The following is a 27,015-nucleotide window of genomic DNA, read 5'->3' on the forward strand; positions in this document are numbered from 1 at the left end:
ATGCTGCGTGCAGGGGACAGGCCACCCCTATGAGCAGTGCCTGGGGCTGCCGGGACATTTCTGCCCTTATTTTTCACAAAGCCCATTTTTCCAAGCTAGGGACCAATTCTAGTGACCCTGGACAGGTAAAGAGCACAACAAGGTGGTGTTGGAAGAGCAATATCTGATGGCAGCACTATCCTTGGCCCCTAACATATAGTCCCTAGTTGTGAAATGCACTGATGATGCCACTGGAGCCTGGTGGCTCTAGGACAGCGTGGTGCAGTGCCAGAAAGAAATGCTGTCCCTATTAATCATGTGGTATAAGCCTCACTTTTTGCAAAATGCAATTCTTCAAGGCACTTTAGAGTATCTTAATGGTCTCTCTGCAGCATGACAGCAATACACTTCAAAACTGCTGGAGCTCTTTCATGCCAGTGACTGATGCTCTTCCCATGCAGTCAGCAGTATCCACAGAAATAGTGGAGCAGTCTTTCACATCATCAGTGGTACCACACCTCCAGCACAGGGCAAAAATAAGCTCCTGAGACAGGTAAAAAATGGTTTATCCATAGCAACAGCTTAACTGCTGCTAACAACATTGATGTCGGTGATGCAGCTATTGCCAACAGATAGCAGGGTGAGAATTTGACTTTGTCCTGGCATCCAGTGGCATTATGTGCTCTGCATATTGCAAGGGACCAGATTAAAAAGCACTGAACGGCAGGCGAGGATTTCCTTAGGACCAGGGGAGAATAGCAGGTCCGTTGGCACCACGCCGATGGATGGATGTGATGCCCTGGTTTGTGCTGGGGAGCTGCTGGGGGTCTCCCCAAGCACTTCACAGAGGGATGTCGGGCTTTGCAGTCAGCTTGAATGCTGACAAATGAGCCTTGCACACCTGTTGCCGTGGGGCTGAGCCCCGTCACTGATTGCTCTCATTAATCTCCAAGAAATTTTCGGCTGAGCTCCGGTGCATCGCCCCGTGCAGCCAGGGAGCATTTGCTCAGCCCCAGCGGGGAGTTCAGCAGGGCTCCCTGCCCTGGGGCTGGCAGCCCCAGCAAGCTCCCCGTCCCATGCTGCTGCTTCCACGCTTTAGCTTTTTTTGCACTTCTTCTTGGGCAGTCTATGAAATCAGACTCGATTTTCCAGCTTACGTGGCTGCAGGAGGGCTGTGCTTGCCTTCTGGGGCCAGCCCCGCCACCAGGCTTTGAGAGGGGAGTGGCACTGGTGACAAAGGCAGGCAGAGGTCAGCGCAGCACTCATCTGTGTCAAATTGTGTTTTCTTTATGAATAAAATAACACCAAGCGCTATTTGAAGCATTTGCAATTTTCCACTCGACTAGGCAGCAAAGTGGCCACCTGGCTGGTGCTCCCCAAGAGCGGCGCGGGAGCTGCAGTGACGTGAGCCTGGCCCCGTATCCAGCCTGAGAGCCCGGACCCCTCCTGCAAGCCTAAATTTACAAATTGCTGTAGCCAAAAAATCCCTGAGGCTGCTGGTTGCCCTCGTGAGAGTGGCCACAAGCAACTGCCCTCAGCTCTGCTTTAGCCCAAGACGTGCTGCAGACTTGCAGAGGTCAAAAGACCGGTAATGAAATGTTACACCAAAAACTTGATATTACTTAAGAGTCCTTTGCAATATGATAGTGAAACGAGCTATGGCTGTGGCCGAGTGCCAGGAGTAATCCAAGCTTGCAGCTTCACTTGAAAAACCTGCTCACCACCAGGCAGGTGTACATGGAGGGCTGGACAAGGGCAGGCAGCTGGGGACGGGGAGCGATGGGACTGGGCACTGGGCTGGAGCAAGCACTGGGTGCAGGGGTGGTTCAGAGACCCTGCTGAGACCCCTCCCCACGACAAGGGAGCAGATTCCACAGCTGCTGGCTCAGGAGTGCCGGAATGTGCCTGGACACTGACACCTGGGTGCCTGCCAGTCCCAGTTGCAAAACCTGCCAAAATAACAGTGTCCCATCATGAGCTGGGAGCAGAGGAATGTGCACGGTCAAGCTCCCTGCCAGGCAATAACCCTCCCGAACCCAGCATTGCTCTGCTTTTGCAAGAGAGAGGAACCCACAGTTTCTCACAATAGCCTTGATAGCAGCTACATTGTGACCATCACCGGGAAGGCAGAGCCCAGTCTGCCAGCTCCGGGGAGGAGCAAGGTGGTACACTGCCTCTCCTAGCCCTCAAGAAATTTGGGAAATTCATCCAAACTCCAGTACTTCCTCCCATCAAGGCCAGTGGGGAATTAGCAGGGGTATTAGGCACTGGGACACGCTGCTGATTTTATCTGTGTTTCTCCTTAACAAGAAAATGGTATCATCTCGGCAAACACGTGCGCCAGCTTGCTGAATCAAATAAGCCTCAACGCCTCACATGGCAAGACTTTGCAGCAGAACAATCAGGCTGACAGATTTTTGTGCATTGACATCACAGATGGGGAAAAAGTCTTACTAATCCTCAAAAGTTTCTTCCAGTGGATGATTTCATTGAGATCTCTGGATCAGTTCCAGCTGCAGCAAATGAGCACAGATAGACCAGAATGGGCAATAACACAGGAGATTTGGGCAATAGCTTAGACAGTATCACAGCATCCAGGAGCATATAAGAGATATTTCCATACAGAGCACCAGCAGGAGCAGCAAGAGGTATTTGGGGCTAGTTGAAGGCAGTGGTAGAGTACAGTTTGGCTAACCTCTAGATCGCATATTTTGTGGCTTCATCACACACAGAAACGCCAGTTTCAATCTGCCAACCATCAATGCCTTGTTCCAAGTCATGGCAACTTCTTTCAAAACCTCTGGGTTAAGCAATTAAGACTATTTTAATCAAGGGATGTGGTCATTCATTGAACACCGATGTCAGCAGCTGCTGCAGCACCTTACGGACAAAGTACCTTTCTCTGAGCCCATCTACTCCCAACTAGGTTAGGCAACTTCCAACCCTGCTAAGGGTGCCTCCCTCACAAAACCAAGCCTGGAGGAGGTTCATATCAGGTCTCAGCCTGGGTGGCATTTTGCCCACTTTAATATCTCTTTATCACCATGATCTGATTGCAGCAATTGCTTGCTTAATTTATTAGCTCAGACTTCGGCTACAGTGCAATACAGACGCTATGATACTGCACCTTAATAGCACCTGTATTGATCTGAACCTGCCTGAAGCCATCCTCGTCACCCTTTCCATAGCTCAGGCTCTGACCATGCTGACGGCTCATTTCCCTAATCACTTTCATCAAAGCAAAAGCATGGTCCAGAATTACCAGCTATCAATTTTGCTGCAAGTAAATATTAAAGCACCCACATGTAGACAACACTGATTAATGGTTTATACAGGGAGGCTGGCTTTAAGCTGCACTAGGAGCATTGTCCTCCCCGAGCAGGGAGCTATGGAGGAGGATGCCTGCTTAGAGCTGGTGGTTCAAAGCAGCCTACACCTGTGAAACTGCCTGCAGACATTTGCTGCAGGAGCTCTTTGCTGTGCATCAGTCAGGGCCAGGAATGGTCCTGCTGGGATGTAATGATGCCCAGGATGTTTGAGAGTAACATAGAACAGTAAAAGTACAGCATGAAACTACTTACTATTTATACTTTGTGTTCCTTTGTTGCATTTAATCCCACTTAATAGCCAGGCTAATTCCAGCTCAAGTGGTAGGTGTCCTCACTGACATGGTCAAAGCGGGCTGGGGATCCCATGCAGGAGCTGGCCTGCAGATTGGAAGTCGTACCTGCTCCCATCAGCAGTGTCTCCAGGATCCTCCCTCTCTTGCTGGAGAAATTCCCTGGCCGGGGCCACTGCAGGCTGGTTGCTGCTGCCATTGATGGAAGCACCAGATGGGCTTGAGGCAGCTTCTCCTTCATCTACCCGGCACACGCGTCTGTCCTGCTCACCTGCAGAGGCACATAGTATTACTATGCGATGCCAGATTTTATCACTACTTCTTACCCCTGGCAAGATGCAGTTGGACGGCACACAGAAGGGATTTTCACATGGAAAAAGAAATTTTGGGGAAACAGTAGGCATTTTCTGTCCATTTACTGCAATACACCCTCCCCATCCAAGCCCTCAAGGTGACAAATGAAGCCCTCTGACTCCTGTGGTACCCATCCCCCTGCCCAGCTGGGTCGGCTTTGTCCCCTGGGGAGCAGGCAAAAGTCTTTATCATCTGGGAATCATTAACTACCCTCTGTGAGCGAGGAGGTGCAAGAAGCCATCCTGCTCTGCAAACACACTAACGGCTCAAGCAGAGATTAGCAGGAGTGTTTCCAGCCACACCGTGCCACAGAGGTGACGGGGTATCAGGGACCAGGCAGAGCTCTGACCAGCCTACAGGTCCCCTGCCCTTGGCTTTGCCACCACCAAGGTCACCGCCACAGTGCAGCCAGCACGACTTCTAGGTTGTAATGGGATTGCACGAAGTTTGTGCTGGGGGCCGGGGCGCACAGAGTTCGAGGGAGGGCTGAGCTGCCCAGCCGGTCCCACCACCACAAGCGGCACTCAGCCAACATCTAGCATTAACCCAGTGGAAGAAATATTTAACCAGCCTCCATCACTGCCCTGCCGTGGGAAATGAAATGTTATCTGCTTTCAAGTCCCAGCCCCGGGTGACTTCAGCAAGGACAGAATTTTGTCTGTAGATCGGGAGCCCAGACATGACTGGCAGTGACGCTGCACTCCCAACCCTGTGCTGAGAGTGGAGATTTAATAAAGATACAGGCAGGCAGGGCCAGGCAGAGCTGCCTGCTCCGTAATTCACAGCATCAAGGCTCCCCAGCGCTGCGGCCAGCAAGCCCATCTTGGCAGCAGCGTTATCTCACTGTCATTGCAATGTCAGCTGTCTGCATTACACAACCATGGAAAAGCCAGTATTTGTGTTGGGCACTCAGTTGACATGTCTGGAGTTTTTTAATACACAGGAGACATGTCCACACAAGAAAGCTCCTGGTGCCACAGCAATTGCCTAGAAAAATGACAGCCAGCAGCCAACATCACTAGCAAAGTAAATCAGCGGCTACAAGCCAATCTGATGTACAGCCCTAGCAATGAGGACTAGCTGTGGGCTGCCCCAGAGCCATCTTCCTCTTTCCAGCATTATGAATTAACCATATGGCCATCCATCAGTGACGCTCTGGGTGCACATTCGGCACAGTATTATTTTCTCTCCACGTGCACGTTGAATAAAAAAAAAAAACCACATCGCTTCCTCAGCAGGGCAGAGTCCAAGTCCCAAGAAATGAACCCTCTGTGGCCACATGTGCTGGAGAGCTGTGCTGGAACCACGCTGGAGCCATGCCAGAACCATGCCGGAGCCACCTGGCTCTTCTGCCAGCTGCTGGCATGGGGACTCTCCTGGGCTGTCTTGTCTGGGGGTGATACCTCCAAACAAGACCCTCACCAGATTCACAACAACATGGGGCACAGGAGACACAAGGAGTGATGCTGCAATGAGCTCTCCATGCCACCTTCTGGGACACAAAGCCACTTCGTAAGAGACACAGGGGCACTTAACTGAATGACGCAACCCCTTGTCAGCAGGAGCCATTCCAGATAAAATTATCACCCAGCAATCAACTGCCATCACACAGTAACCTTCAGGGAGCTACCGGGGGAATACAAAGGCTTTTTGTTAATCCCAAAGACTCATGAGCAAAGGTTGAGATTGCTTACTAATTTAGGTAGCAAAGAGAAATGTTGTGCAAGGAGCTTCCAGAAAAACAGCTTTGCCATGAAAAGTCTTTTGGTTCGAGGCAGGAGGTCCCAAGCACCCCTCAAACCCCCTTCCCTGCACAGAGGAGCCCAGATGTGCAGCTGGTCAGGCACTAGGGTGTATTGGACAGAAATACGTCCAGAAATTTTAACTGGCCTTTTTCCAATTTTGTTTTACTCAGTCAAAAGCAAGTGTTGATGGATCACAGCCCCTTCCCACTCCTGCATCTACCAGCCATAACCACACTCACCTGGGAGCTCAAACAGGGTTTAAATTGATGCTGTTTTCCCCTTTTGATGCATCACCAGTGAATTCAGAGACCTATTCAAAGGCACCTCAAGGAAAGTAGTACAGATGTACAGCTATCTCTTTTTCAGTTCAAAATTGAGCCAGATGTGGGGGTTTTTAAGTGTGCAGTAAGCAGTCAGGCTGCAGGGCAATGGGTGACGTGAGGGGAATCTGCACAGCCACAAAAAGCTCAGGGGGCACACGTGGGCTGTGAGGCAGATTGCAGTTTGAGCAGACAAACTGCACAGCCTCCCCACTTAAAGCCCTCTCCTCCGCCACAGTCTTGGTCCAGGGGCAAAAGCTGCGTGGGAGCTTCAAAACCCTGCCCACGTCTGACCCAAGGCTGGTCAGCTCGGGCTGACCGCACTCACACAAGCACATGTAGGCACACGCCACACACAGGGGAATGTGGACCAGCCTGCCTCTCATCTCCTGTATCTGATGCTCCACATCAATTAAATTTAATAGCTCCTGGTCAGGAGGTTAAAAAAAAAAATAGTAAATTTTTTTAAAGTGTCTAGTAGCAAATGACTGGCAACTCCTCCTACATTTCATCTCCTGTAACAGAGCAATACCTGCACAGTCTTTTCCCACTTCTTTCTTGTCTTTTCTTCCAGAAAGAATATTCCCTGCAGCCCAAGTATCCGAGTGGAAGCAGGAAGCCGGGAGGCAGCAGCTCGGGTGAGTGCCAGTGCCCCATGGTGGGCTTCGCCAGGCGAGCTGGGAAGGGCTGGGGCTTCTGTCACACCCAGCACTGCTGAGCCCTTGGCTTGAAAACACACCTGGGGTGAATGCTGGGATGTGGAGAGGAGCAAAATGTGGAGAGGTGAAGATAAGTGAATAAGCACCTCCTTGCCCATGGCAGCCTCCCTTCTTTCTCCCATCCTTCACGGAGTCAGGAGTGTCAGGCCAGGAGGTGGCTGTGATGTGTGTGCCCCCATGGGTGCTGCAGTGTGTGAATGTGGCTGGGCACCACAGCAGTGCCCCCCCGGCTTCCCTCATCCCCTTCCTCTGGGTGGGAACGGTCTCTCCCCATTCCTGCCCACCTCCTGGGACCAGAACCTGGGCATCTGCAGGCTGGCACAGGGTGACCTGGCCAGAGCTGGAGGGCAGCACCCATCTAAGAGCCAAGAGGAGCTGCTGGGGTGGTCTAACTCCTTCTTCTCCCCCAGCTTTGCAGCCTCTGGTTTCCCAGGCCATGGCAATTCAGGGACAGCCAACATGGTACTTCCAGCCACAGCAAGGATGGGGATGAGGGACCCAATCCAGGCAGGGGATGCATCTAAGCAGGATGACTTGGGGCAGCAGGAGCCTGGGGCAGCAATGCAGTGGCACCACACAGCCCCAGCGCCACCAGGATGCCTGTGGCCCCCATGCAGGGGCTGCTTTTCCCTCCCGCAGCCCTCACCCGCAGGGTGCAGCAGCTGCTCCCCCTGGACCATGCAGCAGTTGGTAGATGACAGGGTGTTGCAACACGCCAGGGAATAATCACGATAACTCGAGCGGTTGCCCTGGTGCCGGGCTTGGCTGTTGCAGTGGTTGCTAAAGAGAGTGGGCGTGCGGCTTCCTCTGGGGCGATCTGATTTCTCTGGGAGCGTGGTTAAGGCACACTTAAGAGAAATCGTCCTCGGTGGAGCAGGGATGCGACCTCTCTGCCAGCAGCAGCAGCTGTGCTGAGCAGGCTGCTCAGGTGCCTGGGCATGCATGGAGCTGTTTGCTTTGGGGGGAAAAAACTATTAGCTTGTTCATCCATCCTGGGAAAACATCATCCGGCAATGAAGAGCAAAGGGAGCAAGTTTTCAGGGTGGCAGAGAGACCTTTGGGACCAGCACTGAGGAGCAGCGAAGGCCACCGGCTGCTGCCGGCTGAGCTGCAGCCCCCAGTGGGGTCCCTGTGGGGTGGTGAGAGCAGCGGGGAGGGAGCCGGTGCAGCAGCCACCTCCACGTGACCCTCCATCCCTGCTCCCACCGAAGAGACCTGGCAGGAGCCAGGCAGCTTCGTCGGACCCGGCCAAAAGTCACACAGGCGCGAGCACAGCCGGGCAGAAGCAGCAACTTCAGCCCCTGCAGCCCCATGTCGTGGGACACGGGGCAACACCTGCCCCCTGGGCTCCCCAGGGCCACGCTGAGGAAATCAGGTAAGCCCAGGGCCCCCTGAGCTGCCCCGGGGGGTCCCTGCTCCTCTGCCAGCTCCCCGCTGCCGGGACGGGCTGCTGAGCCCCCCGGGATGCGTCTGCACTGCATACGTGTTTAGGCACAGGTGACTTCGGACCCTGTTTACAATTTTGAGATATCATGTTTGCTGTAATACTTTGGTCGCTGGTTGAGGAGCTGCCCTTCTGCTTCTGCCTTTCAAAACAGACCTGTATCCCACAAGAAATTCCCAGAGCAAACCTACGCTGTGATTCAAACCTTCTTGGAGCGGCATGGGGCTGAACAAGGGGTACTTGCTAATACTATCCCCACAAATCAGCATGGAAGGATTTTCTCTGTATTCAACAAAATACCTTTGAGCTACCTTAAAACATTCATTAATGATTGATATGCATTGGTATCATAGGCAGGCAAATGCACAGAGCAAATATTTGAAGAGATATTAAAAGTAAGTTTGCGATTATCAAGAAAGACTGTTAAGCATCTGTCACTGCTTAACAAAACTAAACAAGCCGCTCCACATGCCGCTTGCAAAGGCACCAGGCTGACGTCCCTTGGTGATTGCTAACAGAGTGGGATCCCAGCCTTGTTATCTTTGTTTATCACAGTCCAAGGTAGTTAAATGAAATTATTAACCAGCACACCCAATCCTGCCTGCGGGCAGAGGGGAGCTTGTTGCTGCCTGACTGTACAAACATTTCTGACATTAGCCAACACAAAACAGGGAACCAGGAACTTCTACGCACCCGGACAGCTCAACTAGTCCCAAACTTGCCAGGATTTCTCTCTTTTAAATACATGTGCATGAGTGCAAAGCTCAGCAGGTGACCGTGGTGACCTGTGGGGTCCTTTACACCTGGGGTGATCACAGGTGGGGGCACGAGAGCAGCCTGGGCTGAGCCCAGAGCCCACTCTGTTCCCCCCTTGGGCAGGTGCGATGCTGGTGTAAAGGGGGGACCCGGGACCTGTGGGCTGTAGTGCTGCCACGATGCTCAGCAAGGGTGGGCAGGACCTGGGGCACAGGCTGGACTGGGGAGACTAGCTATACTGGTGGGAGAACACTGGCTGTACTGGTGGGGAGCACTGGTTGTACTGGTGGGCAGCCCTACCCCCAGAATGTGTTCAGCAGAGAGGCAGAGGCAGAAATGGTGGTGACGTGGCAGATGTGCTGGGAGCTGCAGGACTGTGTCCCCCTGCCCTGTTCCACACTTCTATTAGTTTTCTTTCCCGTTCTGGCCCTGCAGCCTCGTGGGGTTTATTCCTGAACGTCAGGGCTGAGCAAAGGCAAGGGGACCAGGGCATACGCGCCTGCTGCCCCGAGGCAGCCACCCGATAGCTGCATGCTGCTTCCCACGGTGGCCACATCGAGTTACATTCACCCTATTGCATTATAAATACCAGAATTAGCCTTGCTTAATTATTTAAAACTATAGATTAAAAGCAGACAAAGGTTCTTTGCCTCCTTTCCGGAGCACGTGTATCATTTATCGGTGATACGGTCGCCTGGTGACAAGCAAGGTGGAGCGTGCCAGCTCCATCGGTATGAGATGCTCCCAAGCTGCCGGCACGGCAGGAACCAGAGGGGAAGAAAATCACAGTGAGGATGGGAGCTGGTACCACCTCATCCACGAACGGTAACGATTAGCATCTGCCGATCTTTGGACTCACCGTATCAACATTATAATTATTATTATCATTATTATTATTGTTATTACTATTATCATTATCATCATCATCATTGTCATCATTAACGTCATCATCATCCCTCACCAGGGCAGTGAGCCACAGCAATCATTAAGCTAATGTGAAGGAATGACAGGTATCTCATTCCCGGCTCAGCTGCCTAACGATGGGTAAGCGACAGATGGATTATTTGGGGCATTAAGGTGCGTTTTGTGGGCTCAGCTGTGGGGACCCACCCACCAAAGGGCTTCCAGGCACTGGGCACCCCCCCATCAGGCAGCACCCACACCTGGCTCAGTAAAGCTGGTATCTGGGTGCCTCGCTCTGCCCTGAACCCACTGCCCATGCAGAAAGTGGCTTCCAAAGGCAAGTGCCCAGCTTGTCAACATGCTTGTCCTACCGGCAGCAGATCCTCGGCAACTCATCTGCACGCCCAAAAGCTGCTCTCACCACACAAAGCTTTGGGGCACACAGAGACCGACACATGGTTGTGTCCCTGCCCCATGATGCCACGAGCCCCAGCTATACTGTGTTTCTAAAATACAATTAATTAATGTTAGGAAAACCATGCAAATTAGCAAATGCCATCAATTCAAGAATCCAAAATGAAAGAGAAACTTTCAGCTTCATTCTTTGTAGGACTTAAGATACAGCATGATCTTTTCTGCCGTTACACTCACAGGAAAATCTGTAGGGCCAAACTCCAGCTCCACTTCAGACAATGGAAGTGCATTGACTGAACATTCATGCTCTAAAATGAAAAAAAAAATAAATAATGTGGACTTCTGGCTAATAGGTAGAATTGTACGTGTACCAGTGCTTGAAAGGAACTGAGGCTAGTGTCAAGTGCCTGTGCACCTCCACCTGCATTGCCCGCCATTGCAGGGGGTGAGGACATGCCCGCTCATCTCAGTCTTCCCAAGAGGGGTGTGAGGGATGGTACCCTCATCCTGGGGAGCAGATGCCATCGGGGGCCACAGCCCAGAAAAGGGAAGGTTCCCCTTCATGTTTGCAGTGAAATGCGTCAGAAACCCACATCATTTCCCAGGTGCCAGGTTACTTGCCAAACCATCCTGGGTGTGTTGATTTTGCAGTCACCTTACTCGCAGGATATGTATGACCAGCTTCTTTCAGCAGCCCTTCGTTAATCTGTCAGTTCTTCTAAAAAGCTGCATCCATGAACAGATCCCAGGCATCCAGAAAACCAGTTGTTCTCCCCTGTAGCCACAGTTTTAAGTGATCATTTCTGCCCAGGAAACGGTCCCTTGGGTCAGCAGTTTTTACAAACCCAGATCCAGGGCTCTGACCCTGGGAGTCCTCAGGTTTTTGCCCAGTCTCATCCGTTCCACCAAGTAATAGCGTTTCACAGAATTACAAATAGCAATATCCCCTGAGCTTGGATCCCATTCCCAGAATAATGCCTTCTGCCTGTTTTTATGTGGATGGCATTTCGCAGAGGCCCGTTCTCTGCCCAGAAAGGGATGTCCACACAGTATCTTTAACAAAAGCAGTTTGGTCATCATCTGCCCCTATTGACAAAACTCTCCTGAGACGCTCTAGTTGGAAAATCAGCTCTCAAATGACACAGACAGCAGAAATAAAAGACTGCGAACTACATTTGCTCGATAGATTTCAGCTAAAGCTAAACACTGAGCTGTGTTGCAGAGGAGGGCATTGACAGCTTGGTGAGTTCAGGATGCTGAGAACCAACAGGGCATCATTGCAGGGGGCAGGGCATGTTGCAGAGCGGAGCTGCTGACAGCACTGAAGGACGAGAAACTCAGTTTGCAGGTGGCACGGAAAAGGGCTGAGGGATGCACAGGGGAAGGGTGAGCAGGTCGCAGAGGGGCAGGATGGCGAGGAGAGCTTGGCAAAACAAAAGCCAAGGGGAAGGAGGCATTTCATGTGAAAACCTGCAAAAAGCAGCTGTGTCCTGCTGCACCCTCCGTTCTCCTATACAGTTGCAAATCGAGAGGTGCTGGGGAGGTGCCCAGACCTCCACCCTACAGCTTTCTATACCCAGTAGCTACACATAATTTTCTTTTCAATTTCTCTTGGTTTTCCCCTTGCGAAGAATGGCTGGAGCCATGCAGGCAGCCACAAGCAGAGCTGCACCCCTCGGGTTACCTGCCCTTTCCAGGGCCGTTAATCCCCTTAACATTCCTGGGGATTATTTCCATCCCGACAGGACGGTGAAGCAGGCTGCCAGCGGCAGCGCAGGGAGCAACACACGGCACGCGGTCCCGAGGGGCTCACAGGGCAACCCACCACTGAGAGACAAGCTGCTTAATCCTAAATAAATGCTCTGTGAAGGGCAAAAGGAAGAATAGCTCAGCTCTGGCCAGAGCCGAGCCCCTGTGTCCCACGCCTGTCCCTGGGCATGAGCCAGTCCTCCTGCTCCTCCTCTCCAGGATCAGGCTAAAACCTTTCTCCTCACCCTGGGCTGCACAAAAGCCACTCAGCACCCCAAGCAGCACACCGCATTTTACACTTCTAGTAGGATGGATTTCATTTATTTTGTGCAACATTCAGGTTTTCAAAGGTGTTAAACATTGCACCAAAACTGCCTGATTCCCCATTTCCCAAAAGATTTGGACTGAGCATAATCAGAACTGGAAACAGTTTGCCCCAGGATTGCATACTGGTGATTTTATCGCAAATGTCCCAGGAACTGGGGGATTTATAAGCATTTCTAGGCAGTAAGAGCAGGCATTTGGGCTTTGATTTAGGTCAGAACAGACCAAGATACTAAAATGTCATTTTTCTCCTCCAGTCAGTCCCACACCCTGGGGCAGGAGGGTGGCTGGTCTCTGGGCCATCTCAAAGATGCTGAATATTGCCTGTGGAGTCTCCTAGAAAACTGGGAGTTCATTTCACAGCTACGGCTGGGAGAGGAGATAACGCCATGTGTGAAGTCCAGGTATCTGCCAGTGGCCCTGGCCTCCACACCCAGGCACTCTTGCTTTTTACTTACAGAAAAGTCACTTGGAAATGTACCTTTGCTAGAAAGCCACAGGCTTCTAGAAATGAGGAAAGGGAAAATATTTAAAAGCAAGCAAAAAACTGAGCATGCTGAAGCAAATACAGCTAGCTTTTTATGAGCAATGCTCCAAAGCAGACCTATTTAAAAGGTCACACTGTCTTTCTGAGCACAGCAGAGGGTATTAAAATGAACATGTATTTTTTTGTTTATATCTTGCCAAGAACAATATAAAAATGTCTAGCACCTTTTGCTGATTTATGGTGGTGGCCAAGGAGGTGTCAGAGCAGAGCCTTGTTCATTGATCTATGGCTGAATCATGCAAAAACAGACGTCCTGCTGTAAATCCGCTGCAGAGACCTGGCTTGATTTATACCTCCAGCACTATAAATAATGGCAAAAAGCAGCCTGATAGCAGTCAGTCTCCCCTTACACGGGCATGAATTACATCAGGTCTTGAAGACGATCAATCTACTCCATGAGAAACATTTTGCACTGGGTCCCTATCTGCCAACCTGCAGGAGAAAGGATGCCCCGTCCTTACTCCCAGCATAACCCCAAGCTCTGTTTCAGGTGCACCAATATTTTTATGCTCTCATTTTTCTTTTTCTGCTCAATGCAAATGAAGGCATTCCTTGACTTGTTCCAGGCTAAGGTCTTCTGAAGGTTTAAAGTGCTGTTCACGCAGTGAGGTTCAAGCCTCCTTCCAGTCCCAGTCAGGGACAAGGTCAGGGCTTTGATTTTGTCCCTGGGGCAGCAGTTCAGACACCCACTGGAAGCCAAACCCTCGGGGTCAGTGTCTGCACACCACTAGGCACATCTAGTGCAGCGAAAACCAAGCTCAGATCTACCTGCCGTGTCCTGGCCCCCACAATGTTGTTCAGTCAAATTGAACTCGTTATGAGGACTTCTGCATGCTGATTTAATAGCCCCCTGGCCAGAAAAGCTTCCAGTCACTTTCAGTTCCTCCCACTCCTTCCTTCCCAGTATTTTCTTCATTTCTACTAGTTTCAGGGAAAAGTTCCCCATCTGCCTTCAGTAAATAGGTTACTAAATCGCTGCTTCTTTGCAAGCCTCAGCTATGCAGCGTTTGATGGCTGCAGTCTGGAAATAACTATATCAGCCAATTCAAAACCTCCAGGCTCGCTGCGGTGCTCCCCCAAAATGCTGCATAAGCAGAGGGTCCCCCAAGGTGGGGGGTGGGGGCCCTTCCCAACCATCCTGGGCATCTGTAGGGTGGAAACACCACAAGACCAAACTGAAGGGCTGGGTGACACTGTGCAATAGCCTTGTACGCTACTGGGCGTTAGCCCTATGTGGACATGGGGACAGACTGCCCCCAGAAAATCTCCCGGGATCTAGGTCTTGGAGGTAGGGAAGAAGAGACTCCCATTCCAGAGCTGCAAAAGGAAACCCATACATCACAGACTCACGAGGAAAAAAAAAGTACTTTATAAGTAACAGTGCTGCACCAGTACCCCAAGAGCTAGTTCAGCTTAGCAGCAAGGCCTGAGAGCTACTTCATATAGAAAAAAACCATGAAAGTCACTAGAGTTACGGCCATTTCTGGCATCCAGGTTGGTCCTTCAGGCTTGGTTGGCCACATAATCCTTCCATGCTCACTGCTCACTGCATTATCCCCTAGCAGAGCACAACAGGTAGATTTAAGATGAACAAATCCAAGATCAGTATGCCCCAGCCCTTCTCCTGCTGTGCCCAGCACACAAGCAGGTGTGGGCATCTCTGTCACTGGGAGCGGCTCTGGTCTACATGACAGCACAGGAACAGCAGGGAAAGGGTGACAGGACGACACAGTGACACTGAGGCTAGTGTATTAGTATAGCTATCCAAAAATGGTGTCTCCATTAAAAACACCAGCGTTTTATTTAGGTTACTCCATGGAGAGACTTTTTTGCTTGAAAAATGAAGACTTTGCTTTGCCTTTTGAAATGGGAGCTCATCCATTTCATTCATGCCAAAACAAACCTTTGCTTATCTACCTTCCTTCCTTGTCTTTTGTCTGCCTCCTCTGTGAAAAAAAGACCAAAAAAGGGAAGAAGTAGAAGAAGAAAAAAACCAAAGCAATTTTACCCCACTGAAAACCTGGCAAGTTTTCTCACTGTTCGAAACCTGGCTGTCATCTAACAGAAATTAGCCATGAAATTGTGCTGCCTTAACCCTTGGCTGTTCTTCAGTCCCTGCATCTCTCTGGAAGGCAACGCTGAGCCCCCAGCTTCAGCCTGCGGAGTCCAGCCCCTGAGGGGTTTGAATCAGCCTGGCACTTGCCACCAAACAGCAAACCACACCACCTTCCCTTCTGCCAGCAGTGATGTATGATCCTAGTGGAAAATAATTTGATACAAGAAATCACTGGTTCCAGCTTCCAAGTGCCCTTTAAATATGTACCAAACTATTCACCCCAATTACACTCATGTAATGGGCGCTGATTTGTTTTTCTTTGTTCCCAAAGCAGTAGAGCACGGGCCACATTAACATTCAATGAGAAGTTGTTTGATATTGAATCATTTCTTCAGCAGTATTATTCCTTACACAATTCTGTTTGATTGCAATCCACTCCACATTTGATAAGTACTTACTATGAAAGAATGACCTAGCTCGCTTTCCCTTGCCTTTTTTTATTGATTTCTCTTTTAAAAGGGTTTTATTCCTTTTACACACAAGATTGCAAAAAGAGAGAGAGACAACATTACTGAACAACTGTTTTCCTTGCTGCTCCACCAACCCATCTAACTTCACACTAGGCCCCCAAAAATACTGTAATAACAAGATACTTAGAGGCACGGAGCTGCCTACACCCTTTTCCTGGGACTTTTTGTTCTTACTGGTAAACTTCCAAATTGTTCAAGTGAATAGTCAGGAATAAATTGCTCTTTCTGAGCCCCTGATTAGACCGTACACTGAATAATTGCAGGCAGCCCCACTGTGCTCCGCATTTAAAGACACAGCCCGCTGCGGGCTGTTTGTCTGTAACTTGTGCTTTGCACACACTTCGTATAGGGTTTTTTGTAAAGGGGAAATGTAGAGCACTAGAAAAATACCAACAGCGACCATGCCCTGTGGTTTGCCTGAAATCCAAGCTGTCATCACTTCCAAAAGAGTGGGCTCTTGTTCTTGCATCCAGAACATACAAATTATTACAGCACGACCACATACTGCATGGGCGAATTATGCTTTTCTTGGCATTGGGCTCGATCCCAATTGTTAGGCCAGCAGGATATCAGCAAAACGTTTCCTTGACAAGAGGTTTCAGATACAGCATCCCTTCCCCAGGCCTGTGTTTTGGAAGCCCCTCAAAGCCCACAGCATCCCCTCGTGCTCAGGGACCAACGGCTTCAGCCAGGACGGCCAAAGCAGCCACTCAGCACAGTCCACATCCACAGCTGTTTCCAGTTTTAGTTAGACCTGTCTTGCATTAATTAATCCTTGGCACTAAATGCTGCAGCCACTGAAACGAGCAGCTGGCAAGTAATTTAAATGATCTAATTAATATGTGTCTCATCAACAATGCAAAGGGATATTTTTGAAAACCTCACCAGCACAGGGAGGCATGTGTGCAGAGACAGCAGCGCGGGTGTCAAGCAGCTGGGGCAGGCACCATCTCTTCTCCTCTGCCTTGTCCAGGGGAGGAGAGCTCCAGCGAGTTCCCACACCACAGCAGGGTGAGACTTCTCACGCAAACACCCCTCTTTCCTTGCAGCATCGATGTACACTGAAATACAGAGGGAGCGACCAGATGGTGGGAATATCCTGACTCACCCAGACTACATAGATGGAAACCCAGACCTCATCAAACCCAAAAAGCTCCTAAATCCTGTAAAAGCCTCAAAGAGCCACCAAGAGCTGCACAGAGAGCTGCTGATGAACCACAAAAGGTAAGAGGAGGTCGCAGCCTGCTGCTGCAGAAGTCCGGGAGGTGCTGAGCTCAGCAGCCAGGGCACATATGCCAGCAATAGCCTGTGAGTTGGAAAGGCACGATAAACCCCTTCACTTGCTAACAAACACAGCATAAACCTTGCTGTGGCCCTTTCCTCTTTTCTCTGATGTGACAGTTTCTTTTAAAACCAAAGCAGAAACAAAAGCCCCCTGCTCTGCCACCCTGGAGCATCATCAGGCTAGCACTTTTTGGAGCTGCTTGCCATTTCCACTTACCTCGAGCTACAAGCGCCCAAAGATGCAAGGCATCCCTACAGCCCCTTTATAATGTCCTACACATGTTTTCTCCCTGGTCCTGGTTTTTCTGTCTCCATCACTGATTTGCCAAGTCCCCAGCAATGTACAGCATTCCTGTGTGCTTTAAGGTCAACCCAGAGGCAGTAAGAGGTGCAGGCTGGATGGAGCCATTGAAAGCTGGGAAAGCACCATCTGTACAAGGAGAAGGCTAATCATCGTCTCCCTAAGAATTAAGCAGGTGAAGACAGGCTAGAATTCACATTCCTGACTTCCTCCCCCATCACCCCAATATAACTCTTTGGGGGTACAGATACAACATCAGGAAAACGACACCAGTGACTGAGAACCTATAACCACATCATTCCTTTGTCTGAGCGTGAGTGCAATAAAAGCATACTCAGTTCAGAGGCTTTTAAGCACAGCAAGAAATCTGATGGCTTTACACTGACATTTTCTGAACACCCTGAAATATTCTGACACGATAGCACTTTGGCTGTCTAATTAAAAGGAGCACAGCCCTGTTCAAAAGGACCACAGTCATCAAGAGAACCAGACACATATTAATTCGGCAAACAATCAAGCCTGCCAGCAGGGAGCATTAATCAATACTGGCACTGGCTGGGCTTGGGTTTGATTTGATTTTCCCAGAATCACGAGGAATTACAGGGATCAGATCCAGGCTGTTTTCGAGCATCAAGGCAGAAGTAACTATAGCAGCCAGATTTTTTTAATCTCTCTGGTTTGAGAGTGACCATATCCTGCCTACTGATACTGCTCAATTTAAAGGCTCACCTACCAGCACCGGCTTTGATCTCACAGGACTTTATTCCAATCTCACCATGATGAAACCAAGAATCAAGAAATCCCTGCGACAGAGGTAGCAGAGATGGATGGTAGCAGATGGGATACAGACCCCACGGCACCAGACTGAGCTGAACTTCAAACTGGCGAACAAAAAGAGTGTCACCACTTTGTATTCCAGTTCTGTGCCTGCCACCATGTTACATCCACCTGTGCCGTGAGATACTGGCAGGAGGCAGCTTCGCTGCAGCCATCCTGTATCTCCTGATGCCTCTCCTTATAGTCCTGTACATCTCACCCAGCAGTGTAAACCTACTTTGGCTCTAGCCTCCTCAATATTTTTCAGCAAACACATGAAACAAACCCTACTGCAAACAATAATCCATGGTTGCTGGTTTCTTGCCACTCTCAAATCCACCACTTTTGCCTCCTGCTACACGTTACAGTAGAGGTAGAGAGGGGAGAAGGGGAGTGAGAAGCATCTATGACTTGCTCCTGTTTCTGCTTTGCTGTTGGTTTTTCCAAGCAGCAAGGAGAAGCAACTCAAATTAGCAGCTTGTGCAACAAAACCCTTATCTTAGTCAACACCTCCGGGTACTAACAACACAGGCTGATTAAATCAAAGAGTGGTAACAAATAATCCACAGCAACATTGCAGGCTGTGTCTCCAGCAAGCCAAGGCAGATTTGCCTTCTCTCAAGCACTGGGAAAAGCATTTCTGCAGCATCCAAGTTCTTCCTGCCTTGAAAAACCATCATGAAAGCTCTGGGGCAAAGGCTACAGCTACCCTCACTGACGTTGCCGTGAACTTTGTCCTGTCATAAAGCAAGAAAAGAAATTACAATAAGAAACACTGTTAAACATGCCACTGGAAGGATGCAAGCACTGGTCCCCAAGCCATGTTGTGACAGTGCAAATGTTTGCTGCATCTGGAGAGCATCTCCCTCTCCCTCCCATTCTCCCTCTCCTCTCCCGCTGCCTGCCAGTTCAGTTTCCCATGATGTGAGATACCACCTCAGCACCTGCCACTTTGCCAAGAAAGCTCTGTAGTCCATAGGGTCTGAGGTCTCTGCTTTCAAACAGCCTTAGCAGAGTCCAACCAGTGTTTGGTCACCAGAAACCTCCCGGTGCTGAGGAGCTCTGCATTAATAGTGCACCCCGACCCCCTGTGCCCTGGGCAAGCCCTCAGCACAGACATGGGGAGGTCCCCTCCTTGTCTCAAAACAGACCTCCACCCACAGGAACACCAAACACCCCACACATTACAACAGGACTTGTAAATACTCTGAGCGTGTTGATTTAAGCAACTGTTAAACCCAGCCCATGAAAGTGGTGAGGCCCCACTCCTTCCCCATGTGTGACAGCTATGAGGTCTTCAACTCCTTCTCCTCAAAAATACAGCTTCAGTCAACTACTTCTAGTCCTGTCTTTTCTTGCAAGATTACTTACACTCCAGCTGCTCTTGCAGAAGATAGCCTGCGTAAATGCAGTCTTGGCCACTTCCTAACTACCTGTTCTTCAGCGACACGAAGCTCTGTGTAGTTGCAATACAGTTTTCCCTGAATTCAGCAAAAAAAGAAAGTCACCCAGCAGCTTCAGGTTTTGCCTCTCTGGCTAGGGCTTGGTGGGGCAGAGTCACTGCTTTTAGTGATTTAAGCCAGGAAGCTGATGGATTTTACGAAGGCAGATTCCTTTTGGCACGGAAGAGATGAGTTGGTCAAACCACTACCCTAGAAGGGCAGGAAGCCTCCCACAACCACACAGGAGCACATCGGGACGTGTTCCACATTCACCCATATCCCCACTCATCCATACCTACTCCCAAGCTCCCAGCGGGGCAGAGGCTGGTGGGAAGGTGGCCGGGGTCACCTGCAGGAGGTAAATCTTAGTGTCCAAATTCAGGCATGTCAATATTCAAAGTGTTAGGTTTCTGGAATTTGTTTGGAGAACTTCTTTCATCTTTACACCATGTAATTATGCCTTGGCTGCTTGTCCTTGCCATGCCTCTTTTCCCGTGATCAGACATGGATCTTTTCCCTGACAGAACAGGGCTCGGAGCAGTCCTGCTTCATCTGAGATGCTTCGGGTGGCTGGCGGAGAGCCAGGCACCTGTGCCATCCACAACACAAACACTCGGCTTCCAGGGGAAAAGGACATTTCGTTTTGGCCCCTTGACCCAAACCCTCCATGTCAACAGGGGGGCCGCTAGCCCTCAGCTGTGTAGCAAAGCTGGGATGCAACTGGGAGGAGAGGTACGGCCAGGACAATTACTGCAGATCAATGACTACCCCTGCTGGTGGAAAAAAAATAGGCATGATTTAAAATGCCCTCAACGCAGCTGAATCCATCACCGACATCATTCAAACTGACAGCAGGAGCCAAAGGACGGTCCCACTTCCACACCCGTCCCAGAAAGCTGTAGCGCTTCAATGCAATGGGATGGGCAAACCCCCCAGCACCACAAGCCCCACACACGAGCAGCAGACACTGTGCCCACCCCAGGCACCCTCCCAGCAGCACAACACCCTCAAAACTGTGTGGATGGACTTGTGGACCAGGATTGCTTTGTGGACCAGGTCTCCCACGCTTCCATTTAGGACCGAGAAGAGTTTTGGGGTTGCTGGGCTGCCAGTGATTACACCCCAGCGGGTAGGCACTCTGGCCCTGATTTATCTGCTTTTTATCCACAGAGGTTTGGGCATGGAGAGCAAGCCAGAGCTGCAGCGGGTGCTCGAGCACCGACGGCGAAACCAGCTCATCAGGCAGAAGAAGGAAGAGGAAGAGGCAAAGAAATTGCAGTCTCCTTTTGAAAAAGAGCTATTAAAGAGGCACCAGAGGCTGGATCAGGTAGAACTGAGTTTTCAGCCATTCCTGGCTCATCCTAACCACCCTGTACAAGGCACAGACCACAGGGGAGATTGGTGAGCTGAGGCTCAACCCAAGGTCTAGCATTGCTACCCCTGCATAAAACAGGAGCCACAGTACATCCCTCACTGCTGCACTATGCAGCTGCAGCACCCTTATCCTCACAGGATCCACCCCGTTTGTACCATCTCACCCAGGACCTCCACCACACACCACTGACACCACATGGTGTCCCTGGAGTGTGCTTTCCAGTTCAGAGCACCCCAAATAGCATGGGGGTTGCTGCAGCACCCACCATGGGGGTGCCTAGGACCCTGGGGTGCAGGGTGAGAGGCTGCACAAGTGCTGGAACATGCAAACACTGCTGCAATCGCACCCAAGCTGCTTTTGGGAGCAGTTCCTGGCATGTACCCTGGCCAAAAATATGTCTGGGGAAAACAATATTCAGCACGGGTACTTGTCAGCAGCACAGCTGTGCCCCAGGTGCACTGCCTCTGCCCTCTTACCCACACCGGTGCAAGCAGCAAGCAGGCTTGCGGCCATTGAAAATACTGTCATTCCCTGTCCTACTTGCCAGTATTTGCACTGCAAATGGATGATTTTTTTTTATTTCATTAATGACACAACAACTCCCTTGCAAGCCTATCAGCCAAGCTAAGATCACTTGAAAATCAAAGCCCAGCACTCTCAAAGAACCAGGAATACGAAACAAGGTGATTCAGGGACAGATCCATAAAGACCTTGCATATAGAAGTGAGGCAGTACGATGACTTACACCCCCTTAGACAATAAACTAATGCTGAGAGCTTTCCCCAGGCTCAGAGGCCTTTTTTGCTGGGAAGGATTCAAACCTCCTCCACTCTTCTCCATGCCAGGTCTGAAGTGAAGCACTCCCCTGCTTTTCTGCTGGAGATGCTCCTCCCTGGAGGATAAAAATAAATAATTTAATTTTTCAGGAGGCCAGAAAAAGAGACGAAGGGTGAACATGGCTCTGGCATAATGACTTGGAAAAAGAGAGCACCGACATGTGCACTGCACACACTCAACTTTGGGCAATAATAACTGGACACCCAGCAATAACAAAGCCCACCGTTTGAATGTCGCTGACGCACTTTTGTCCTTCAGTATGCACAAATTAATGGTGACTCTTCTTTCTTACAGCTGGAGAAAGAGCAGGAGAAGCAGGAAGACCATGCACCAGAATTCATTAAGGTCAAGGAAAACCTGAGAAGAACATCAACGGTGACTGGGGATGAGAAAGCAGCGTAGCTTCTGCCAAAACTCAACAGGGATCCTACCAAGGCCGGCGCTAACACACACACGCTGACATCTCTGTACATGGTGGACATTCACACCTGCACCGTTGGGGCTGCTTATGGTTATTAACACTTGCTCCAGTAAAGGCACAAAAAAGGTTTCCCCAGCCCAGTAAGGTACCACTGTGGAAAAGGTGCAGTATTCACCGAAGAAGTACTCACACGGGGAGATGCAGAGCGAAATTATGTTCTTTTTTCCCCCCAGATCGTGGGTACATGCTAACCTCCAGCTAACTCTTGGTTAACCCTAGAAACACAGCGACTGTTTAAGCCAGGGAAGTCTGTGGAGGGATGGTTTGGGGGACCCCTGCTTCTTCCTGGAGGCAGGCTCACCAGGCACTGGGTGACAGGAGGGCGGCTGCAGCTCTGGAGAAGTTCCTGGAAACCTGGCCTGGTAACTAAAAGGGACAATCTGTGTATTACTGAGAACAGCCCAGGCGACCATAATGGCTTTCCCAAGGGTCACTGGTATTGCCCCAGTGTGCGAGTCAAGCCTGGCTGAGGCTGTGTGTACCAGCAGCACACCCGTACTATTAGAAAAATCAGCCTCTGTGTGCCCGTACCAATGCAGCAGAGGCAGGTGCAACTGTTATTCACAAGCATCTTTAAACTGCTTTTCAAACCTGTTTGAAAACAGCTCTTTAGGCAGTTCCATGCTCAGGCAGAAAATCCATCGGACCACACCATCAACACCCCAAGCGGGAGGCAAACGCTCTGTGCAGAAAGCAAAGGCTGGGTGTTTTCGGCATGGCTGTGTGTGGAAGCGCGCAGTGACCAGGCAGCAGGTCCCTGCAGATGCAGCAGACAGGCAAACTGCTTCTTGCCCCTGGACGACTGAGCTTCAGCCCCTTACCCAGCAGCCAGACATGTGACTGAGAAGTGTCAATGTGGTAATGTCATACTGGTGTCCTGGTAGCCACCCTGCACACAGCTGGCATCTGTAGGCACCAGGGGCTACAGGGCATGTATGTGGTGATGCAAAACCCTTTGTCAGTGCTTTTCATCCCCTTTTCCAGAGGTCAGAGCTCCCTCATTGCAGCCACCACCTTGAAAAAGTAAAAATCTTCTTGCTGCTGGTATAGCAAAGCTGAGATAGATCGTGTGTTTGCGCCACACATGGACAGAGCCTGCCACACGTACGGAGCACCCATGCCCTGAGGTGTCCACATCTAGAGCTGAAATTGCACCTCCAGGAATATCTCAGCTTCTTGCTTCCCACATCAGCCCTGACACAAAGCCTAAACAGCACAACTCACCAACTGCCTTGGACACCGGCTCTCGAATGGCAAGCCTCAATGGACCCAGTCAGCTGGGAAGGTAATACCTGGATAAACAATACCTACTATCCACATCTGCAGTGGATCCATATGTAAATTAAGGGAAACTAAGCATTTATCACATATTTATTAAAAAGTTACTAATCCATTCCCTAGTCTCCCTGGTCTAGTGGGGTGTTTAATTTTGAGGGCTGTTGTTCGACCTGGCAGCCTGAGTAAAACATCTGAGCCACACCACATCACGAGCAGTGACAGGTACGAGGCTTCTGCGACAGACTGGACATAAAAGCCCTTCACTCCATTTCAGTCCTGGAGAGCCCCACCCCACAGCACTGTCTCTGCCGTGAATTTTAAACCCCTTGCTCATCACGCTCATTTTAAAGTTTTTATTTCAGAAATCCAGTGCATATGGTCACTAAGGGTCAAACAAGATCTAAATGGATTTATTACACCCCTCCCAACTGAGAAGCTTTTCATATAAGTTATGATTAAAACCATGAGGAAGAAGCAGCACTGACCATTTTTTCAGGGGGAAAAAACAGCCAAATTTCTCCAAGAAAAAAAAGGTGTTACTAAGGATGTTTGTACACAGCTGTAAAGAATGCTGTATGATACTCCATAGGTAACATCAGTTTAAACAACAAGCCAGAATTACTGTGCTGGGGGTTTTGTGAGGGGTTCTGGCACAGATTAAGTAACCTTGATCAAAGAGCTCAAAAAAAATTCAGCAAATTAATTTGTAATTTTGCCACAGATGGACATGTACTCCAGGAGAGGCAATCTGTCACTCCATATGCACCAGTGTTATCAGCTCACCCGGGCTGGGACAGGGGCATTTATACAAGTCCTTGGGTTGAAGCCATCCGGTAAGGTCTGGGTAAGCTGAGTGCTCAGATCAGCACTGAAAAACTTGCAAATATTTTGCTGCGGTCTTCCTGAGTACGCAAATATTATCAGAGTGAAAAAAAATGAGTGTTTCCCTTAGATGCAGTGCCCACCCAGCACAGTGGGGCTGCACACCAGTGCAGTCCATGACAGCTAAGGGGCATCTGGCTCATTCTCAGCAGGTGTCCAGAAGGGAAAGGGAGGGCCAGGTCACACTGTCCTAACTCAGGCTGATCTAACAGTCACAGGAAGTCCTTCCAGCGGTGGAGAGACAGCAGAAAGCCCTGACCTGGCAGCTCACCAGGACCCTGCGGGCTGAGAGCCGGCACCCAGCTGCACACCCACACCAAACCCCAAGCAGCCGGTGCTGGCAGCTCCCGCGGGGCCGGGACAGGCTGGAGCATCCACATGGCACACAGTGGGACACACGGTGCTTCATCCACGGCAAGAGCTGCAGGCTCCAGCCCTCCATGATGGCACATGGGAAATGATACTTTTACTGTTCAATGCTGGCTTAAAAATCACAGCATCTTCCAACACAGCTCCTCACACCCCTGCGAAGTGGTAATGCCTCCCTGGCTGGGCTCAGACCCAGAGCCTGGGCAACCTTCACCAATGCTCTTGTGCTTCATGGTGTGGCAGCAATGGAGGTGGCACCCGAAAAAGTATCAGTGTAGGCATCAACAGGAAGATTTGGGGGTATCTTTGTGTCTCTTTTTCTTTTAAACCAATTCTTCCCTATGCCCTTAAAACGCATTCCTGAATAAACGTGGTGTATCCAGAAGACACAGATTATCAGAGTATTGACGGGGACAATTTTTTGCACTGTGTATGTTGCCTATGTGGTATACAGTCTATATTCTGTGTTGGTGTTTATACATTTATATAAAAATATATGTCATGCAACTCTACTTAATTAACTCATACCTTTTAATGTGGACATTTCTGAAGAAATAAACTAAACTATGATTGTACATTTTGCTCTTTCTACAAGGAACTGAAAAAGCTCCAAGGATGCAAGCGGACAACAGCCAAATAAACTGAATGAACATAAAAATCAGTGAAGTCTGACAGCAACTCCTTTGTTAGTGCTGTGTTAACTTACTCATCAACGAGCTGTTTTCATCATCCGCACCCAATGCTGCCTCTATTGCTTATTCCCAGACTTCATCTCAATTTACTGAAAGTTTAAGGGCACAAAAATTGTGGAATCAGGCTTTGTACACTGAAACTTCCCATATGTTTGATTTCTAACTGGCCAAAAATGCCCACCTGCCTGGCAGGATAAGACCCACAAAGCCAAGGAAACACATTGCCCTTGGATTTAATTCAAAAACTCCATTTTGAACTGAAAGGTAATCCTCACACTGGTCAGCTCACCTCATTATTCTAAAACATTTTTAAAGAGGTTTAGCAGCAACAAAAGACCACCGATTAAATAGATAAGAAAAAGAGAGGATGCTTCACACATCCAGGTCACACACCATGGTCCCCGAGAGCCAGGACTGAAACTAAATGCAGTAAAGCAAATGAAAAGGACTTCTCTGTCTCATTAGCAATACCCTTAACAGCAGAGACGCCAGCTCCCCACTCAGAACAAGGCAGAGATGGTGCTTGGATGCATTTCTCTGCCACCAGGTATCCGCTGGGATTGCCACACCGGGAGGTACACAGCATTCCCGGCCCTCCGCACCCTGCGGCACCAGTGTGGGCAGTCAGCTCATCATTAGGGATGAGGGCTCCTTGACTAAACCTGTTCTTCAGGTCAGGTTCCCAAAACATCTTCCTACCTTGTTACCGCTTATAATAGCAGCTCAGTTGCTATCCTGCCATAGCAGGTTGCGGACTTCATTTCCTGGCACAAACCACACAAAGGGAAACACCTTCACTGGAGAGCCTGGCCTTTGGTGAGGTGTGAGACCGGGGGGCTCAGGCAGGACTTGGTAAAATGCTTGATCAACCTCTCGCAGCCCCAGCCAGCGAGGTTTCAGTGGGCTGTGCCCCAAGACTGCTTACACTAATTACACACCTCCTTTCACAAGCAGATGCCAAAGGCAGTCATTCATATCATAGAATCACTTGGGTTAGAAAAGACCTTGGAGATCATCGAGGCCAACCACTAACCCGCACTGCCAAGCCCACCACTAAACCATGTCCCTAAGCGCCACATCTATGTGTTTTTTTAAACACCTCCAGGGATGATGATTCCACCACCTCCCTGGGCAGCCTGTTCCAGTGCTTGACCATCCTTTCAGTGAAGACATTTTTCCTAATATCCAATTTAAACCTCCCCTGGGGCAACTTGAGGCCGTTTCCTCTTGTCCTACCGCTTGTTACCTGGGAGCAGAGACCGACCCCAGCCCAGCCCAGCCTCCTTTCAGGCAGTTGTAGAGAGCGATATGTCCCCCCTGAGCCTCCTCTTCTCCAGGCTGAACCCCCAAGCTCCCTCAGCTGCTCCTCATCAGACCTGTGCCCCAGCCCCTTCCCCAGCCCCTGCCCGGCTCTGGACACGCTCCAGCCCCTCAGTGTCTGTCTGGGAGTGAGGGGCCCAAACCTGAACCCAGGGTCAGAGGTGCGGCCGCACCAGTGCCCACTGCAGTAGGACGGTCACTGCCCTGGCCCTGCTGGCCACACTGTTCATGACAGTGGCCACACGTACCGTGACAGTTCATCTTCTATGGGAGAGAGAAAGAAACAATCATTTCCATTCTTTAAGGACACACTGCCTTTTAGCTATGCACAAACTGCTCCATTGCCTGGATTTTTTCTTACTGCCAGAGTTTTCAATACCAGCTTTGCAATTTATCCAGGTTATGCTGAGATCTCTTTTCCTGTGCACTCCCTCCTGAAGTGCCCTCCAGGCAGCCTCCTGCAGTGCAGCCTCCTCTCA

At 50.1% G+C, this 27,015-nt stretch overlaps 1 protein-coding gene across 2 annotated transcripts in view; it reads left to right on the plus strand.

The window, feature by feature from the left end:
• Window positions 1-25,099, plus strand: part of FAM107A (family with sequence similarity 107 member A) — a 31,209-nt gene extending 6,110 nt beyond the window's left edge. Inside the window, exons 2-5 of one of the 2 annotated variants that reach the window (XM_013303380.3) lie at window positions 6,592-6,655; window positions 16,509-16,683; window positions 20,473-20,629; window positions 21,809-25,099. In XM_013303380.3, the coding sequence (XP_013158834.2) occupies window positions 6,592-6,655; window positions 16,509-16,683; window positions 20,473-20,629; window positions 21,809-21,916 (504 nt within the window). In that variant the 3' untranslated portion in view covers window positions 21,917-25,099. Of the gene's footprint in view, window positions 1-6,591; window positions 6,656-7,503; window positions 8,112-16,508; window positions 16,684-20,472; window positions 20,630-21,808 lie in introns of those variants that run through there. The other variant, XM_005229975.3, reaches the window with a different exon arrangement.
• The last annotated feature ends 1,916 nt before the right edge of the window (window positions 25,100-27,015 follow it).

Source organism: Falco peregrinus, chromosome 5 (genome assembly GCF_023634155.1).
Source record: "Falco peregrinus isolate bFalPer1 chromosome 5, bFalPer1.pri, whole genome shotgun sequence".
Classification (NCBI taxonomy): domain Eukaryota; kingdom Metazoa; phylum Chordata; class Aves; order Falconiformes; family Falconidae; genus Falco; species Falco peregrinus.